Source organism: Oncorhynchus clarkii, chromosome 4, assembly GCF_045791955.1.
Source record: "Oncorhynchus clarkii lewisi isolate Uvic-CL-2024 chromosome 4, UVic_Ocla_1.0, whole genome shotgun sequence".
Lineage (NCBI taxonomy): Eukaryota > Metazoa > Chordata > Actinopteri > Salmoniformes > Salmonidae > Oncorhynchus > Oncorhynchus clarkii.
In genome coordinates, this window is record NC_092150.1 from 75,779,247 (window position 1) to 75,801,153 (window position 21,907).

General features: G+C 43.1%; 1 protein-coding gene across 2 annotated transcripts in view; it reads right to left on the minus strand.

The window, feature by feature from the left end:
• Window positions 1–21,907, minus strand: part of LOC139407289 (kelch-like protein 29) — a 381,932-nt gene that overhangs the window by 112,364 nt on the left and 247,661 nt on the right. For both annotated transcript variants that reach the window (XM_071150934.1, XM_071150935.1), the window contains one exon: window positions 6,994–7,530. In XM_071150934.1, coding sequence (XP_071007035.1) covers window positions 6,994–7,530 — 537 coding nt within the window. The remainder of the gene's footprint in view (window positions 1–6,993; window positions 7,531–21,907) is intronic.

Consider the following 21,907-nt stretch of genomic DNA (forward strand, 5'->3'; position numbering starts at 1 on the left):
CTTCCACTGGATGTCACCAGTCTTTAGAAATTGGTTGAGGTTATTCCTTTGTGTAATGAAGTACGGCCAACTTGAACGAGGGTCACTATGTTTGATAGAGGCGCATGACCTGAAAGCATGCTTCAGTTTGTTTTCTTCCTGTATTGAACACAGATCATCCAGTCAATTTTATTGATTATTTACTTTAAAAAAATACCTAAAATTGTATTACAAAAGTAGTTTAATGTTTTTTTAAGTTTACAGGTAACTTTTGAGATATTTTGTAGTCACGTTGAGCAAGTTGGAACCGGTGTTTTTCTGGACAAACGCGCCAAATAAATGGACATTTTGGATATATATGGACAGAATTAATCGAACAAAAGGACCATTTGCGATGTTTATGGGACATATTGGAGTGCCAATAGAAGAAGCTAAATATTCTTATTTCTGCGTTTTGTGTTGCTTTTGCAGGGTTGAAATATGGTTTCTGTCTTTGTTTACGGAGGTGCTATCCTCAGATAATAGCATTGTTTGCTTTCGCCGAAAAGCCTTTTTGAAATCTGACATGTTGGTTGGATTCACAACACGTGTAGCTTTAATTTGGTATCTTACATATGGGATTTCATGAAAGCTGGATTTTTATAGGAATTTATTTGAATTTGGCGCTCTGCATATTCTCTGGCTTTTGGCCAAGTGGGACACTACCGCCCCATATATCCCAGAGAGGTTAAGGTTTATGTGGTTTCATATGGTCGTTCAATCTGATGAGTGGGTGAACTCAGTGACCCTATAGGTTCAATGACAGGCATAGACAGAGCTGATGTCACACACACAAACACGGACAGAAGCAGACACACAGATGGAGAAACGGACGCACACACATGCAGGCAAACACGCGTACACACACTAGGCTCAACTGCTCCTAATTGTTAAGTTCATGTTTTAAGTATCTGTTATCACGGTGCCATCACTCTTATTAGTGCGCTTGCGCAGGAGTCTCGTTGTTGATGAACCTGGCCTGAGTGCGATGGCAACCATGTATGTATTGTGCTAATACGGTTACGTAAACGTTGTTAAACTGGAACCTTGTCGTTGTCATTTTGAATTAACAATAATCCCACCAACACTTAGTGTTTAGAGTCCAATGAGAGCCATTCAAATTAGCCTACTCTACAGCCTACTTAAGTGAATTTGAGGCACTCTTACAATGTAAAAATCATCCAACCTTACAAAGACTGCCTCAATATCCAAGTTCTCACTACACACAGAAGGGCACACTAAGAGTTTTGCTGAAGCCTGTGCCAAAGTGGGCTCTAAAACATTACTTAACCGATAAACCATTTAATAGTCAGAGTCAAGCCGACAATTCATTACATTTTTTAAGCAAAGACATCCATATCTGCCAGTCACGTAAGTGTGTGTGTGTGGCAGCTCGCTTCTCTACAGTATATCATAGCTCAACGTATAAGTTTCCCCTCACCACAGATCTAAAAATCTGATTACTGCCCCCAATCCTAACCATAAGCATTAAAGTTATGAAAAAAGATCTGAATCTGTGCTTAGAGAAGGCCTTAACTAGCCTCCTCACCACCTTGTCACAGCACTACAGCATGCAATCACTGATTGGACTGGAGAGAGACAGAGACAGCAGCAGGATGTGATGAAAGAAATGAAAACGTAAAGCGGACCCTGTACTGCATGGCAGCCGGATTTGTGGTTGCCGACTGGTTGACAGTCACGGCAGCAAGGTTAAGTGTTCTTACCATCAGGAAGCTTTCTCAACCGTTCGGAGAAGACTTAAGAGAATCAAGACAATGTTGCCAAATGAGCACCAAGTGTTTGTTCATGTGACCCTGTATGCGAACAAGGTTTTCAAGAACACACGGCTCTGTTTTGACAAATGATTTCTATAAATCCTGGATTGCTGACTCTATGTATTGGCCTTTGAGGGGCTTGGAAGCCACCGGTCGGCCATATTGGCAATCCCCAGTAGGATCAGTCCTCCATAGGAATGAATGGAATTCCACAGTATTTTAAATGTTTCAAGGATTTGTCAATATATGTGTTCTCCTCACATAATATAATTTAAGTATGCATTAAGGTGTCTAATAAAATAAAGGTGGGAAAAAATAATATAGACCAATGCATTTCTATAGCTACCATAATATTTTCTGCAATGAGTGAGTGCCAAGATGGAGGCAAAGTGGAGTCAGCCTAGCACCCCCTATCAGCCATCTAGTGTATATATAAATCATTTGTTTTGACACCTGCTACTGATCTGAATGACACAGCTATTGCTGTGACCTTACTACTGCAACGACATCTGTATGTGATTTCTACTGCTGAATATTTAATGGAATGCAATCCATCTCATCGCGTCTCAAGGTTCTATGCAGAGCCCTACTGCTTGTTTACAAAATAGAATATGTAGCTACTTTTTTAGTACTTCTAAATAGAAGGCTAATAAACTATGGTTATGTGTTGTGAAGTAAGCAATTATCACTTGCTTTGGCTATTGTATTAAATACAAGAGTATAAATTACAACGTAGCAACAATGTATCCCACAGGGATGCAAACTGATTATGGCCCCAAAAAGGTGAGCAAACATTTTTGCACAGAAACGTGAGAAATCTGTGTAAACTGCAAGAAAATGTGCCTATTTTCAGAATGTGTGTCACCATTAGAGGTCGACCGATTAATCGGAATGGGCGATTAATTAGGGCCAATTTCAAGTTTTCATAATCGGAAATCGGTATTTTTGGACACAGGTTTGGCTTATTTTTTTTAATGATTTTTTTTACACCTTTATTAAACTTTATTTAACGAGGCAAGTCAGTTAAGAACACATTCTTATTTTCAATGACTAATGACTTTCAATGACTTTTAATGCCTAGGAACGGTGGGTTAACTGCCTCGTTCAGGGGCAGAACGACAGATTTTTACCTCGTCAGCTCGGGGGATTCAATCTTGCAACCTTACAGTTAACTAGTCCAATGCTCTAACCACCTGATTACATTTCACTCCACGAGGAGACGGCTTACTGCATTCGCGTAACAGGCAAAGGTAAGTTGCTAGCTAGCATTAAACTTATCTTATAAAAAACAATCAATCATAATCACTAGTTAACTACACATGGTTGATGATATTACTAGTTTATCTAGCGTGTCCTGCGTTGCATACAATCGATGTGGTACGCATCGTTGCTCCAATGTGTAGCTAACCATAAACATCAATGCCTTTCTTAAAATCAATACACAGAAGTATATATTTTTAAACCTGCATATTTAGCTTATAGAAATCCAGGTTAGCAGGCAATATTAAACAGGTGAAATTGTGTCACTTCTCTTGCGTTCATTGCACGCAGAGTCAGTGTATATGCAACAGTTTGGGCTCCCTAATTTGCCAGAATTTTAAGTAATTCTGACATAACATTGAAGGTTGTTCAATGTAACAGCAATATTTAGACTTATGGATGTCACCCATTAGATGAAATACCGAACAGGTCCGTATTTCACTGAAAAAATAAACGTATTGTTTTCGAGATGATAGTTTCCGGATTTGGCCATATTAATGCCCTACGGCTCGTATTTCTGTGTGTTATCATGTTATAACTAAGTCTATGATTTGATAGAGCAGTCTGACTGAGCGATGGTAGGCAGCAGCAGGCTCGTAAGCATTCATTCAAACAGCACTTTCATGCGTTTGCCAGCAGCTGTTTATGACTTCAAGCCTATCAACTCCCGAGATTTGGCTGGTGTAACCGATGTTAAATGGCTAGCTAGTTAGCGGGGTGCGTGCTAACAGTGTTTCAAACGTCACTCGCTCTGGGACTTGGAGTGGTTGTTTTCCTTGCTCTGCTTGGGTAACGCTGCTTCGAGGGTGGCTGTTATCGTTGTGTTCCTGATTCGAGCCCAGGTAGGAACGAGGAGAGGGACGGAAGCTATACTGTTACACTGGCAATACTAAAGTGCCTATAAGAACATCCAATAGTCAAAAGGTTAATGAAATACAAATGGAAGAGAGAAAAAGTCCTATAATTCCTATAATAACTACAACCTAAAACTTCTTACCTGGGAATATTGAAGACTCATGTTAAAAGGAACCATCAGCTTTCATATGTTCTGCGCAAGGAACTTAAACGTTAGCTTTCTTACATGGCACATATTGCACTTTTACTTTCTTCTCCAACACTTTGTTTTTGCATTATTTAATCCAAATTGAACATGTTTCATTATTTATTTGAGGCTAAATTGATTTTATTGATGTATATTAAGTTAAAATAAGTTCATTCAGTATTGTTGTAATTATCATTATTACAAATAAATAAATAAATAAATAAATAAATAAATATCGTCCCGATTAATTGATATCCGCTTTTTTTGGTCCTCCAATAATCAGTATCAGCTTTGAAAAATCATAGTCGGTCGACCTCTAGTCACCATACCAACATTTTCACTAACGATGTGATACCAAGCCAAGTATCACAATACCGAGCGCTCCCTTTCCACAATGACAAAATGTTGCCGTTTTAAAGCTAGTTCCCTGCAACTCTATACGTTTTACCATGGGGCAGAAAGAAAATGTTAGTTTCTTGCAGTTCTATACTTTTTGTGATGGAACTGGAAAATAAAAAGGTAATCTGTTTTAATGCTAATTTCCTGCAATTCTGCACATTTTGCCATGGCTTATTCCGTGTTCTTATGCTATCTGAGAAACTCCAAATCAATGGGGGCCTCATGCCATGACATTTTTTGAATTTTAGATTCTCCCTGACTGTCTACTTTTTATTTGTTGTGATCTTGTTTAAAGATATAAAATACTGAAAATATTAGTCCTTTTTGGGAGTGCCGACAACTATTTAGCAGCGGTGGCGCGCCTAAATGCTAAGTTAACATAGGGGAAACACTGCACTTTTTACCGTACAATCAAAAAGGCTACTGCAGAAAATAATCAGATCTACTCATATCCATACCTGTGATTGGGCAGAAGGAATGTAGTAAGGAATATAAATACATAATGATCTGCAATTTCATTGATGCAGTAACGGGACAACACACTAGGTCTAAATGAAACTATCTTTAGCATACCTTTCAGACAACTTTACATACAGCTTCACTCTCCCTCCCTCACGAATTTACTCCCTGTCCCACACATCTTATTTCCCTCACACACCAACCCCCCCCCCGACACCCTAGCTCGCCATCACGGCTAAATAACATTTTTAAACTTATGGAGAATGCACAGAAAGAACGGAGAGAGAGAAGTAGCTGATTTGGCTAACGGCTGGTTAGGGGATGCGCCTAGCTGTTCATAGCAGTGACACGTGATATTCGATGAAGCACACATCACTCAATGGGTGATACACTCTGCGTTTTACGGCTCGTCACGATTCACGTTAATTATTTATTGAGATCAAAATGGTGGATATCGCAGAAAAGTGGTGAGTTAACCTTAATGGCAGCGCAAACATCCATTTATCCAAATACAAAAACCAGACAGTGTCTAAGGAGACAGGAGATGCAACAGAAATTAACTAGCTCTGCTGCTGGACAAATGTTTGTTTCCATTCCAGCTGGTGTCTCATTTAAAATGTGTCTCAGGTAGCGTCCGAACCAACCGGCACAACTGCTTTCTACATCAATCTGGAAACTCATTTGCTCACGTTTTATTGATATAGAGCGAAAACGAGAGAGAAACAAAAGTAGTGGAAAATAAAAAGCTTCATTAAATGTGAAAATTGGTCAGAGAATTTAGTACATCTGTCTCTGGCCCTGCATCACAACCTCCAAGGTTAACATACATTTACAGCTTTGAGACACAGCAGAGACCGCGCCACTCGCCATGCTGCGCCCCTCGCCGTTTTCAAAGATAAAAGTTTTCCTGGCTTAAAAGAAGCTTAAAAAGTGAATGTAGGTGTAGCTGGACAATTGAAGCAACATAATAGTTTGTGTGTGTGTACATGCCGTGACCTTGGTGCAGCTTTGTAGAGATCTGGCACTGTTTCCAAATAGGTAGTGTTAACTGTGTTTGTAGTGTTGTTTACAGACATTCTGGGAACAAACTACCCAGCGAAGCGGTTCCCCGTACAAACCACTCTCTACCCAGAGAAGCGGTTCTCCGTACAAACCACTCTCTACCCAGAGAAGCGGTTCCCCGTACAAACCACTCTCTTCCCAGAGAAGCGGTTCCCCGTACTAACCACTCTCTACCCAGAGAAGCGGTTCCCCGTACTAACCACTCTCTACCCAGAGAAGCGGTTCCCCGTACTAACCACTCTCTACCCAGAGAAGCGGTTCCCCGTACTAACCACTCTCTACCCAGAGAAGCGGTTCCCCGTACTAACCACTCTCTACCCAGAGAAGCGGTTCCCCGTACAAACCACTCTCTACCCAGAGAAGCGGTTCCCCGTACAAACCACTCTCTACCCAGAGAAGCGGTTCCCCGTACAAACCACTCTCTACCCAGAGAAGCGGTTCCCCGTACAAACCACTCTCTACCCAGAGAAGCGGTTCCCCGTACAAACCACTCTCTACCCAGAGAAGCGGTTCCCCGTACAAACCACTCTCTACCCAGAGAAGCGGTTCCCCGTACAAACCACTCTCTACCCAGAGAAGCGGTTCCCCGTACAAACCACTCTCTACCCAGAGAAGCGGTTCCCCGTACAAACCACTCTCTACCCAGAGAAGCGGTTCCCCGTACAAACCACTCTCTAACCAGAGAAGCTGTTCCCCGTACAAACCACTCTCTACCCAGAGAAGCGGTTCCCCGTACAAACCACTCTAACCAGAGAAGCTGTTCCCTGTACAAACACTCTGCCAAGAAAAAAAGATGGGTTCTACGCTGATAAAACCTGAACTAATTAAGTGGAAAATAAAGTGCATAAACCAAAATACAGAAGCAAGGGTTCTGTGCTTACCCATGTGGAGAGGGCCCATCTTACCTTTGGTGTGTGTGTGTGTGTGTGTGTGTGTGTGTGACTGCATGCTTGCCCAGTCAGAGTGGGTCTGTCTTACCTTTAGGATGTCCTGGGTCTGTGAACTCGTACTTCCCCATTCCCACAGTCCTCAGCATCTGCAGCCCGTTGGGCCCTCTAGGATCATCCTGATAGGCTACTAGAGTAGACGGAAGCGGCGGCACCAACTGCCCATTGGTCAGAGGCAGGACGGGGGGCTGTATGAGGGGGTGAGGCATCAGATGACCATTCCCCATCACATTTTGGTTGTGTTGGTTGGGGTGTGTCCCACCCGGACCCCCTGAGGTGGAGGAAAGGGGCAAGGAGGCGACAGGGGGCTGGGCCAAGGGGTAGGGTGGCTGGGGGGGCATGTTGAGAACCATGGGGGGGGGTTGGTGTGAGGTGGAGTGTGGAGGTAGCTGGAAGTGGGCTGTCATGAGTGGGTGGGGGGGCATGGGGGATTGGATGGAGGGGATCACACCTATGATGGGCGACTGGACAGTGACACTGTGGCTGAAGGAGGGGGGGCGGAGGGAATAGGAGTGGGGCAGGAGACTGGATTGGGTCACTGTTACTACTGGAGGTGCCCACGTAGGACCTAGAGAGAGGGGGGGTAGAGCAGAAAGCGGAAGGGAGAAAGAGTTTTGATTATTATTACATTAACAATTATCCTTTTAGCTAGCTCAACAAATGGCAGACTGTACAGAGTGGGCTAATGTTCCAGGTTCCATGAATGAGACCAGGAAAACAAATACATGTACCTGTAACGCAGAGACAAGTACAAGTTGGCTGGTTTCAGGTAAAGTCCTCTTAAATCGAATTTAATAAACGTGTTTTCCAAAAGTGTCAAGGGTCAACTATCTGGGTCATTACAATTGCTTTGTTGAAAAATATTAAATCAGTTCTCATTAACAATATAAAAACAGCTACATAAAAACATGAATATACTATGGTTGTCTCTAACAGTACATATAGCTATTTCTAATTAATGTATGTGCCAAAATAAATACTAATCACTTACAAATAGCGCAAAGGGTATGCTATCTAGAATGTAAAACCCATCAAATCGTATGCTTGTTTGTCCGACACAAACAGGCTCACCACTGTAGCAGTGTAAACATAAACGTTACCCAATGCTACACAATTGACAACAATGACTCCCGCTAGCAGTGCTTAAACTACCAGTTAAACCAATACAAGTACGTAGCTACATCGACGCATATATTTAGGCTAGGGCTAAACTAGCGCCCAGCATGAAGCTAGCTAGCTAACTTTCGAACCATTAAATTACGGAAAATATATAAATTACTAAAACATCTAAACTAGAATGATTCAATTGTGCAACATATGTATATAACCTGAGGCTTGGATGAACAAAATAAAGTAACCCGGAGTTAAAAAATGTACTGTATATTTACAATTTAGAAAAGTCCGCGACGCCATTTTGTTTAGATTTGCATCATGTCATGGCGTATTCATAACGCCGAATCTGTTGCAAAACGTTTCTTAAACGAAACGAAAATGGATCTAGCTACCTGCATTTTCCAATATAAACTCTCGTTTTCCGTTTTGCAACTGTTTGAACTAACGATTACATACCATCCACCTAGCGTGGCTCCATTACTGACAATTCCATTGTCAATGGGGATACTTGGCTAGCATTTTCTAGCTTCGACAAACTAAAAAAATGCACCTTAAGCATCACACAACCTATTAAATAGTTAGCGAAACATGTTATCGCACTATGTCGACGTATATTGTGTATAGTTATACATTACACACCTGTAAAACAGGATACACTCTGAGACAACGGGAAGTAGGCTGGTTTTTCAGGAAAACTTCCTTCGATTGAGGAAGTGAGGTCACCATCACCAGTTTAAACAGCGTCGCATTAGTGGAAACCAAAACTGTTCTTATGGCAGGCCTGGTTATAGCGAGATACTGTATGTTCGAGTCGCATCGTGGACAAATTTAGCATTTTACCTAACTTTAACCTAATTATCATAACCTGCCACGTTAATTATCTTAACATGCTACGAAACGTCACTTCTGCCAGTCAAAACCGGCAACTGCCCTGAGAACAGTCTTGGTTTTCACTAATGCAATACCGCCCAATGTAAAGGCCACCAACCAACAGATCTGCTGACTCCATCTAGATGGTGACACCAATACACTTCAGTGCATATTAATGCATAAACCTGGAGGAATCCAATATAAAAAATAAAAAAATGTTTAACTAGGCAAGTCAGTTACAATGACAGCCTACCAAAAGGCAAAAAGCCTCCTGCGGGGACGGGGCCTGGGATTTAAATAAATGAAGGACAAAACACACATCACAACAAGAGAGACACAACACTACATAAAGAGACCTAAGACAACAACATAACAAGGCAGCAACACATGACAACACAGAATGGTAGCAACACAACATGCCACCTGGTAGCAGCACAAAAACATGGTACAAACATTATTGGACAAAGTCAACAGCACAAAGGTCAAGAAGGTAGAGACAACAATACATCATACAAAGCAGCCACAAATGTCAGTAAGAGTGTCCATGATTGAGTCTTTGAATGAAGAGATTGAGATAAAACTGTTCAGTTTGAGTGTTTGTTGCAGCCCGTTCCAGTCGCTTGCTGCAGCGAACTGAAAAGAGGAGCGACCCAGGGATGTGCGCGTTTTGGAGACCTTTAACAGAATGTGACTGGCAGAACGGGTGTTGTATGTGGAGAATGAGGGCTGTAGTAGATATCTCAGATAGGGGGGAGTGAGACCTAAGAGGGTTTTATAAATAAGCATCAACCAGTGAGTCTTGCGACAGGTATACAGAGATGACCAGTTTACAGAGGAGTACAGAGTGCAGTGATGTGTCCTATAAAGAGCATTGGTGGCAAATATGATGGCCAAATGGTAAAGAACATCTAACCACTCAAGAGCACCCTTACCTGCTGATCTACCCTAGTAAAACTGACTATCCTACCGATCCTCGACTTCGGCGATGTCATCTACAAAATAGCTTCCAATACTCTACTCAGCAAACTGGATGCAGTTTATCACAGTGCCATCCGTTTTGTTACCAAAGCACCTTATACCACCCACCACTGCAACCTGTATGCTGTAGTCGGCTGGCCCTTGCTACATATTCGTCGCCAGACCCACTGGCTCCAAGTCATCTACAAGTCCATGCTAGGTAAAGCTCCGCCTTATCTCAGTTCACAATGGCAACACCCACCCATAGCATGCGCTCCAGCAGGTGTATCTCACTGATCATCCCTAAAGCCAACACCTCATTTGGCCGCCTTTCCTTCCAGTTGTCTGCTGCCTGTGACTGGAACGGATTGCAAAAATCGTTGAAGTTGGAGACTTTTATCTCCCTCACCAACTTTAAGCATCTGCTATCTGAGCAGCTAACTGATCGCTGCAGCTGTACATAGTTCATCGGTAAATAGCCCACCCAATTTACCTACCTCATCCCCATACCTGTTTTTATTTATTTACTTTTCTGCTCTTTTGCACCCAATTTACCTACCTCATCCCCATACTGTTTTTATTTATTTACTTTTCTGCTCTTTTGCACAAGTATCTCTACCTGACCATCATGACCACATGACCATCTGACCATTTATCACTCCAGTGTTAATCTGCTAAATTGTAATTATTCGCCTACCTCCTCATGCCTTTTACACACATTGTATATAGACTTTTTTTTCTACTGTGTTATTGACTTGTTTATTGTTTACCCTTGTGTAACTCTGTGTTGTTGTCTGTTCACACTGCTATGCTTTATCTTGGCCAGGTCGCAGTTGTAAATGAGAACTTGTTCTCAACTAGCCTACCTGGTTAAATAAAGGTGAAATAAATCAAATAAATCTATAAATTATGTCTCCGTAATCTAGCATGGGTAGCATGGTCATCTGAATCAGGGTTAGTTTGGCAGCTGGTGTGAAAGAGGAGCAATTACGATAGAGGAAACCAAGTCTAGATTTAACTTTAGCCTGCAGCTTTGATATGTGCTGAGAGAAGGACAGTGCACCATCTAGCCATTACGCCCAAGTACTTGTATGAGGTGACTACCTCAAGCTCTAAACCCTCAGTGGTAGTAATAACATCTGTGGGAAGAGGGGCATTCTTCTTGCCAAACCACATGACCACAATAATGAATAAAAGTAATACAAATTTCTTAAAAATCTAAAACACAAAATAAACTAAACTGACCATATAGGTGTCACACCTACAGAAAAAATATCAGTGATGAGTGGTGTTTACCATGTAGCTAAGTGTATGTATTTACAGTGAGTCATGGAGCCCATCAGTATGTTCTACCTAGAGTCTAGCACGGGGTCCGTTTTTTGGAGCCAAACACCCCCCACGCCGACCACATCAATTCTGAACCCCTACTAATATCCGACATCAGGACAGATTTTTCTCCACAACCCGACCCACCCTCATAGAATTGCTTCTGAAAGCCGATACATGACCCGCCAAATTACAATGTATTTAATTGTTTATATGACTCCAGATTAGCTACTATTCCCCTCCCTGGGAGGAAGGCTACTAATCCCCTCCCTGGGAGGAAGGCTACTATTCCCCTCCCTGGGAGGAAGGCTACTATTCCCCTCCCTGAGCAGTAGGCTACTATTCCCCTCCCTGAGCAGTAGGTTACTATTCCCCTCCCTGAGCAGTAGGCTACTATTCCCCTCCCTGAGCAGTAGGCTACTATTCCCCTCCCTGAGCAGTAGGCTACTATTCCCCTCCCTGAGCAGTAGGCTACTATTCCCCTCCCTGAGCAGTAGGCTACTATTCCCCTCCCTGAGCAGTAGGCTACTATTCCCCTCCCTGAGCAGTAGGCTACTATTCCCCTCCCTGAGCAGTAGGCTACTATTCCCCTCCCTGAGCAGTAGGCTACTATTCCCCTCCCTGAGCAGTAGGCTACTATTCCCCTCCCTGAGCAGTAGGCTACTATTCCCCTCCCTGAGCAGTAGGCTACTATTCCCCTCCCTGAGTAGTAGGCTACTATTCCCCTCCCTGCGTGAATTAATTGGTCTGTGTGACTATTCAACATTTGGATAAAAGGAAAACCATGCCATGAATTGAGAACAATGTCTTAAAATGTTTACAATGAAATGCGGCACATTGACAACTCAAATCGCTCTGAAAAAAAGTGCCTGCTAATTAGCCTTACCTAATAAAAATCTATAGCCGACATAACAAACCCATTATATTCAATATTGTTTAGATATGGGAAACGGAAAACCTAGCCAGTTGCATAACTGAATGCATTCAACCAAAATGTGTCTAATGCATTTAGCCCAACCCCTCTGAATCAAAGATGTGCGGGGGCTGCCTTAAATCGACGTCATTGGCACCCGGGGGAGAAATTGTTGCTTGGAGTTAACTGCCTTGCTCAACCGCAGAACGGCAGATTTACCAACTTGCCGGCTAGGGGATTCAGCGATCTTTCGGTTACTGGCCCAACGCTCTTAGCCACTAGCCTACCTGCCACCATAATAATCAAATTGAAACTGAAATAATTACCAGAATCGAATATAGACCGCAATAGCCTATAGGCAACTCAAACATTTTGGCCTGCATATGGTATATCAGTGGTATGCAAACTTTTTCAGTAGGGACCACATTTTTGGGGGGCAGAATTCCTGAGGACCCAATTTCTGGCGACCCCAAGCCAAACGACTCAACATTTAAAAAAATAATAGTAATTTGGTAAATTTAGATTTTAACAATCAAATAACATTACATTCATTACATTTGTCTCATCAAAATGAAGAGAACATTTACATTTACTCAGTAAAATTGTATTTTTCAAATAATTTCTCAATAACGTTTGTATATTCCCACTTTGAATACCACTGGTCTAAAATACCAAAAGTATTAATTCAAGTAATTACTAACTGATAAACTGAATTAGCCAAATCGTAAATAAATACCTGCATGCACTTTTTGCTGGCTGTGTATCCATCTAAGGGGTTGTTGTCCTTGTCCACAATGACTCCAAAATCCTTCCAAACCAAACCAGGGATTTAATTTACGCAGCACCTGATTCCACGATGGTGTTGGCCTATTTCAAAACCTCTCTTTTTATTTCCTGGGTTAGGCATTTCTGCATGAGCTAGGCTAGCCAGGGAAAGCACACAAACATTTGGCAATGTATTCTCATGTGGGGGAGATAAATACGTTTTAGCACCACACAAATAACGGACAGTTCCCTAATCCACTGCGTGCACGGCTGGTAGCCTATAGTTTGTTATCAATCAAAAATCACAATACGGTGCAGAGCATTCAATTTGACTGCTGGGAGACCACCAGCTCCGCTAAAAATATTGACAACTGTGACGTTTTCAAGGGATTGTTAAATAAATGTGGTCACTATTTGGTTTTATCATCTTCAACTCTCAAAGAACAGTCGGACAATTTCTTGGGCCACTATACCTATTTTGCCAATTGGACTGGGCACCTTTACTACACGGAACCCTACAAATCCATCACGGCTGGTCTGCCGACGGAACCGCACGAGGAGGCTACAACAGACTTCATCCATCGCGATGTCCCTCTAAGGCCCTTCTGCTAGCTTGCTAGCCCCGGCCCGTCAATATGTCTTGTCCATTGCTGTTTTGGTTAGTGATTATTGTCTTATTTCACTGTAGAGCATCTAGCTCTGCTCATTATGCCTTAGCTAAACCTTCAGTTCCACCTCCCACACATGCGGTGACATCACCTGGTTTAAATTATGTTTCTAGAGACAATCTCTCTCATCATCATCACTCTATGCCTAGGTTTACCTCCACTGTATTCACATCCTACCATACCTTTGTCTGTACATTATGCCTTGAATCTATTCTATGACGCCCAGAAACCTGTTCCTTTTAATCTCTGAATGCACTAGACAACCAGTTCTTATAACCTTCAGCCGTACCCTTATCCAACTCTTTCTCTGGTGATGTAGAGGTTAACTCAGGCCCCCAGTACTACACCTATTCCCCAGGCACTCTCATTTGTTGACTTCTGTAACCATAAAAGCAATGGTTTCATGCATGTTAACATTAGAAGTCTCCTCCCCAAGATTGTTTTATTCACTGCCTTAGCACACTCTGCCAACCCGGATGTCCTAGCCGTGTCTGAATCCTGGCTTAGGAAGACCACCAAAAACCCTGAAATTTCCATCCCAACTACAACATTTTCCAACAAGATAGAACTGCAAAGGGGGCGGAGATGCAATCTACTGCAGAGAGAGCCTGCAGAGTTATGTCATACTATCCAGGTCTTTGCCAAAACTATTTGAGCTTCTACTTCTAAAAATCCACCTTTCCAGAAACAAGTCTCACCGTTTACGCTTGCTATAGACCACCCTCTGCCCCCAGTTGTGCCCTGGACACCATATGTGAATTGATTGCCCCGCATCCATCTTCAGTGCTCGTGCTGCTAGGTGACCTAAACTGGGACATGCTGAATACACCGGCAATCCTAAAATCTAAGCTTGATGCCCTCAATCTCACACAAATGATCAATGAACATACCAGGTACAACCCCAAATCTGTAAACATTGCACGCTCATAGATATCATCCTAACCAACTTGCCCTCCAAATACACCTCTGATGTCTTCAACCAAGAGCTCAGCGATCACTGCCTCATTGCCTATATCAGTAATGGGTCTGTGGTCAAACGACCACCCCTCATCACTGTCAAACTCCCCCTAAAACACTTCAGCGAGCAGGCCTTTCTAATCGACCTGGCCCGGATATCCGGGAAGGATATTGACCTCATCCCATCAGTAGAAGATGCCTGGTTATTCTTTAAAAAGTGCCTTCCTCACCAAGGGCTATATCTGTTCCTGGTTCTAAATTTTTGGAATGCCCCATAAAAAAAAAATTGAACCAGGAACAGATATAGCCCTTGGTTCACTCCAGACCTGACTGCCCTCGACCAGCACAAAAACATCCTGTGGTGCATTGTATTAGCATCAAATAGCCCCCGTGATATGCAACTTTTCAGGGAAGTCAGGAACCAATACACACAAGCAGTTAGGAAAGCTAAGACTAGCTTTTTCAACGAGAAATTTGCATCCTGTAGCACAAGCTCAAAAAAATTCTGGGACACTAAAGTCCATGGAGAATAAGAGCACCTCCTCCCAGCTGGACCCACTGCACTGAGGCTAGGAAACACTGTCACCACCAATAAATAGCGATACTTTTTACATTTTCAATAAGCATTTTTCTATGGCTGGCCATGCTTTCCACCTGGCTACCCCTACCACGGTCACCTGCCCTGTACCCCCCACAGCAACTCGCCCAAGCCTCCCCATCTCCTTCACGCAAATCTAGATAGCTGATGTTCTGAAAGAACTTCAAAATCTGGACCCCTACAAAATCTGGACGCTCTCTTTCTAAAATAATCTGCCAAAATTGTTGCAACCCCTATTACTAGCCTGTTCAACCTCTCTTTCGTATTGTCTGAGATCTCCAAAGATTGGAAAGCTGCCGCAGTCATCCCCCTCTTCAAAGGGGGAGACACTCTAGAACCAAACTGCTACAGACCTATATCTATCCTACCCTGCCTTTCTAAGGTCTTCGAAAGCCAAGTTAAAACTTCTTTGGGACTGGGGAGCAGTATTGAGTAGCTTGGATGAATAAGGTGCCCAGAGTAAACTGCCTGCTACTCAGGACCAGTTGCTAATATATGCATAATATTAGTAGATTTGGATAGAAAACACTCTGAAGTTTCTAAAACTGTTTGAATGATGTCTGTGAGTATAACAGAACTCATATGGCAGGCAAAAACCAACCTGAGAAAAAATCCAACGTCTGTGTTGCCAAGGGCTAAAATAGACCCTGCCCGCACGTCCAGCATCACTACTCTGGACGGTTCTGACCTAGAATATGTGGACCACTACAAATACCTAGGTGTCTGGTTAAACTGTAAACTCTCCTTCCAGACCCACATTAAGCATCTCCAATCGAAAATGTAATCTAGAAATCGGCTTCCTATTTCGCAACAAAGCATCCTTCACTCATGCTGCCAAACATACCCTCGTAAAACTGACTATCCTACCGATCCTCGACTTCGGCGATGTCATTTACAAAATAGCCACCAACACTCTACTCAACAAATTGGATGCAGTCTATCACAATGCCATCCGTTTTGTCACCAAAGCCCCATATACTACCCACCATTGCGACCTGTACTCTCTCGTTGGCTGGCACTCACTTCATACTCATTGCCAAACCCACTGGCTACAGGTCATCTACAAGTCTTCGCTAGGTAAAGTCCCGCCTTCTCAGTTCACTGGTCACCATAGCAGCACCCACCCACAGCACGCGCTCCAGCAGGTATATTTCACTGGTTACCCCCAAAGCCAATTCCTTTGCTTTATCTTGGCCAGGTCGCAGTTGTAAATGAGAACTTGTTCTCAACTAGCCTACCTGGTTAAATAAAGGTGAAATAAAAGAAAAAGAAAAAGTAATTTCACAATTCTGATTACACAGAGTTATCAGAGTTATACAACAAGTAACCCCATGCTTTCGATGATCAGTAAACATAAATTGATAATGCAATTTCAGATACGTGAGCGTAGCCTATCCATTTGGTATGTAGCTAGCTAGCTTGCTAAGCAAACATTGTGTCATTTAGCTTGCCTCAGAGATGAGGCTTTTGGACAGAGTTTGACATCGGCAAAATCCTTATCCTGTTAAAGTTGTATGTCGGACCTACTGTCCCCCTTCTGCTGCTTGAAAGGCAGAGCCCACGAAGGATGTGAAATTAACCTAAACCACTCATACTTGTCAGGTATAGTACACACATTTTTATATCACTCAAATATCCAATTAAATGGTGGCCAATATTGAGAGATATCGTGAGGCTATTTCACTGCTATGCGGATGACACACAGCTGTACATTTCAATGAAACATGGTGAAGCCCCAAAATTGCCCTCGCTAGAAGCATGCATTTCAGACATAAGGAAGTGGATGGCTGCAAACGTTCTACTTTTAAACTCGAACAAAACAGAGATGCTTGTTCTAGGTCCCAAGAAACAAAGAGATCTTCTGTTGAATCTGACAATCAATCTTAATGGTTGTACAGTCGTCTCAAATAAAACTGTGAAGGACCTCGGCGTTACTCTGGACCCTGATCTCTCTTTTGAAGAACATATCAAGACTGTTTCAAGGACAGCTTTTTTCCATCTACGTAACATTGCAAAAATCAGAAACTTTCTGTCCAAAAATGATGCAGAAAAATGTATCCATGCTTTTGTCACTTCTAGGTTAGACTACTGCAATGCTCTACATTCCGGCTACCCAGATAAAGCACTAAATAAACTTCAGTTAGTGCTAAATACGGCTGCTAGAATCCTGACTAGAACCAAAAAATTTGATCATATTACTCCAGTGCTAGCCTCCCTACACTGGCTTCCTGTCAAGGAGAGGGCTGATTTAAAGGTTTTACTGCAAACCTACAAAGCATTACATGGGCTTGCTCCTACCTATCTCTCTGATTTGGTCCTGCCGTACATACCTACATGTACGCTACGGTCACAAGAGGCCTCCTAATTGTCCCTAGAATTTCTAAGCAAACAGCTGGAGACAGGGCTTTCTCCTATAGAGCTCCATTTTTATGGAATGGTCTGCCTACCCATGTGAGAGACGCAAACTCGGTCTCAACCTTTAAGTCTTTACTGAAGACTCATCTCTTCAGTGGGTCATATGATTGAGTGTAGTCTGGCCCAGAAGTGTGAAGGTGAACGGAAAGCCTCTGGAGCAACGAACCGCCCTTGCGGTCTCTGCCTGGCCGGTTCCTCTCTTTCCACTGGGATTCTCTGCCTCTAACCCTATTATAGGGGCTGAGTCACTGGCTTACTAGGGCTCTTTCATACCGTCCCTAGGAGGGGTGCGTCACTTGAGTGGGTTGAGTCACTGATGTGATCTTCCTGTCTGGGTTGGCGCCCCCCCCTTGGGTTGTGCCGTGGCGGAGATCTTTGTGGGCTATACTCGGTCTTGTCTCAGGATGGTAAGTTGGTGGTTGAAGATATCCCTCTAGTGGTGTGGGGGCTGTGCTTTGGCAAAGTGGGTGGGGTTATATCCTTCCTGTTTGGCCCTGTCCGGGGGTGTCATCGGATGGGGCCACAGTGTCTCCTGACCCCTCCTGTCTCAGCCTCCAGTATTTATGCTGCAGTAGTTTGTGTCGGGGGCTAGGGTCAGTTTGTTATATCTGGAGTACTTCTCCTGTCCTATTCGGTGTCCTGTGTGAATTTAAGTATGCCCTCTCTAATTCTCTCTTTCTTTCTCTCTCTCGGAGGACCTGAGCCCTAGGACCATGCCTCAGGACTACCTGACATGATGACTCCTTGCTGTCCCCAGTCCACCTGGCCGTGCTGCTGCTCCAGTTTAAACTGTTTTGCCTTATTATTATTTGACCATGCTGATCATTTATGAACATTTGAACATCTTGGCCATGTTCTGTTATAATCTCCACCCGGCACAGCCAGAAGAGGACTGGCCACCCCACATAGCCTGGTTCCTCTAGGTTTCTTCCTAGGTTTTGGCCTTTCTAGGGAGTTTTTCCTAGCCACCGTGCTTCTACACCTGCATTGCTTGCTGTTTGGAGTTTTAGGCTGGGTTTCTGTACAGCACTGAGATATCAGCTGATGTACGAAGGGCTATATAAATACATTTGATTTGATTTGCTATTTGTAGTTATGATCTATGCGTTTCAAGAGGTGATGAAATCGCAGCCAAATAGTTAACATTTATTAAACAATCCCTTGAAAACAACATGCAGTTGTCAATGGTTTTAGCTGAGCTGGGGGTGTCCTTGCCCAAAAAAAATTCCGTTATGAAGAAAGGGTTAGTAGTGTGCAGTACAGCAGCCATCCACAGCAGCACAGCGTCACCTTGTGGCCAGGAGGCCTTGGTGCTTTTGGACTCATTCCTGAAGAGATGGACAGAAAGACGTCTCAGAGCAGGACTAAAGGGACTGACGGAGAGGGCAGGGTTGTGGGAGCATCGCTCCCTCTAGTTGTATTCTGCTAATTAATTATTCATGATTGATGTTACCATTATTGCACAACCGAATCATTTCTGCAACAACTGTCAGAAGCCGTCTCAGGAAAGCTCATCTGCATGCTCGTCGTCCACACCATGGTCTTAACCTGACTGCAGTTCAGCGTCTTAACCAACAACGAACACAATGGCCTTTTAACCTTTTGTGACTAGGGGGCAGTATTTTCATTTTTAGATAAAAAACGTTCCCGTTTTAAATGGGACATTTTGTCACGAAAAGATGCTCGACTATGCATATAATTGACAGCTTTGGAAAGAAGACACTCTGACGTTTCCAAAACTGCAAAGATATTGTCTGTGAGTGCAACAGAACTGATGTTACAGGCGAAACCCAAATAAAAATCCAATCAGGAAGTGCCCCATTTTTTGAAAGCGCTGCATGCCAATGACACCTTATATGGCTGTGAATGGGCTACGAATGAGCTTACGCTTTCTACGTATTCCCCAAGGTGTCTACAGCATTGTGACGTCTTTTTACGCATTTATGTTGAAGAATAGCCGTAAGGGACCATATTGAGCAAGTGGTCACATGATGGCTCCCGCAGAAAATCTTGCGTAAAGTACAGAAGTAGCCATTTTTCCAATCGCTTCTAATGAGAAACCAATTGTTCCGACGGATACATTATCAAATAGATATCTGAAAAACACCTTGAGGATTGATTCTAAACAACGTTTGCCATGTTTCTGTTTGGCGTTGTAGTGACCGCATTTTCCGGTCGATTTCTCAGCCAAACGTGAAGAACAAACGGGAGCTATTTCGCCTACAAAAATAATATTTTGGGAAAAAAGGAACATTTGCTATCTAACTGGGAGTCTCCTGAGTGAAAACATCCGAAGTTCTTCAAAAGGTAAATTATTTAATTTGATTGCTTTTCTTATTTTCGTGAAAATGTTGCCTGCTGCTAGCAGGGCATAATGCTATGCTAGGCTATGATAAACTTACACAAATGCTTGTCTAGGGTTGGCTGTAAAGCATATTTTGAAAATCTGAGATGACAGTGTGATTAACAAAAGGCTAAGCTGTGTCTCAATATATTTCATTTGTGATTTTCATGAATAGGAAGTTTTTCTAGGGATATTTATGTCCGCTGCGTTATGCTAATTAGCTTGAGGCGATGATTACGCTCCCGGATCCGGGTTTGAGAGTCGCAAGAAGTTTTAATCAACCTGTAATTTGAATGCACAGAGTTACAGAGATACCATGACGAGAACCTGAGGCCCACTGTTGTGCCATTCATCCGCAGCCATCACCTCATGTCTCAGCATGATAATGCACAGCCTCATGTCGCAAGGATCTGTACATAACTGGAAACTGAAGATGTCCCAGTTCTTCCATGGCCTGCATACTCACCAGACATGTCACCCATTGAGCATGTGTGGGATGCCCTGGATCAATGTGTTCAACATAGTGTTCCAGTTCCTGCCAATATCCAGCAACTTCGCACAGCCACTGGAGTGTGGGACAACATTCCACAGGCCACAATCAACAGCCTGATCAACTGTATTGAATTCATATTTTTGTTCAGTGTAGATGAAGTGGAGGAGATAGGTTAAAGGAGGACTTTTAGCCTTGAGACAATTAAGACAGATTGTGTATGTGTGACAATCAAGAGGATGAATGGGCAAGACAACATATTGAAATGCCTTTGAACCGGGTATTGTAGTAAGTGCCAGGCGCGCTGGTTCGTGTGTGTCAAGAACTGCTATGCTGCTGGGTTTTTGCGCTCCACAGTTTCCTGTGTGTATCAAGAATGGTCCACCACCCAAAGGACATCCAGCCAACGGCAGGCCAGTGGTCGAAAACAGTTAATTGATGAGAGGACAAAGGAGGCTGACACGAATTGTGCAGAGCAACAAACAGGCTACAGTTAATCAACTGACAGTACATTACAACATTGGTGCCCAAAGACCAATAAAAGGCACAACTCGTCGTACCTTGACAAGAATGTGGTATGTCAGTTGACGACCTTACAAAGTTCCACTTCTTTCAGCAAAAAACAAGAAACTGCGATTGCAGTGGGCTAAGGAACGAAAACGGCGGACATTGGAGAATTCGAAAAAACATCCCCTGGTCTGATGAATCCCAGTTCCTGCCGTTGCATACTGATGGGAAGACTAAGATATGAAGAAAAACACATGAGCACATGCATCCATTATACCGCGTGTCAACATTTTAGGCAGGTGGTGGTGGTGTGGGGTGTGTTTTCATGGCCTACATTGAGCCCCTTATAAAAGTGGAGCAACGTTTGTATGCCACAGGATATCTGAACATCATTGCCAATCACATGCATCCCTTCATTGCTGGAGTGTATCCATCTGCAAATTGATTTATTTTATCAGGATAATCCCCCATGCCACAAGGCTAGGATTGTCCAGGAATGGTTCCACGAACATAACAGTGAATTAGGTTTCCTGCAGCGGCCTGCCCAGTCACCAGATCTCAATCCAATTAATCATCTGTGGGATGAGATGGAATGAGCTAGTTGGAATAGAGTTCCACTACCAGCCAACCAGACAACTGTGGGAAGTATTGGAGTCAACATGGGGACCACTTGACACCTTGTAGAGTCCACGCCCCGACGAATTGAGGCTGTTCTGAGGGCAAAATGGCTTGCAACTCAATATTAGGAAGGTTTTCCTAATGTTTTGTACACTCAGTGTATACTGAAGTAACAAGATGGAACTCATTAGCGATAGCCAACATCCTCTTGCAGTAAAGCTCATTAAAAGGTTTAAAAGACACCCTCCAGAGTAAGTGGCCACCACTATTTCTACCCAATTCCTGTCCTAGTGCAGCAATGCGCGTTTAGTTCCACCCTCTGAACACTGACGTATGGCTCCTTATAAATATTGATTAATCAGGCGTGCACATCTCCACCTTCATCGGTTTGCAGAGCCCATACA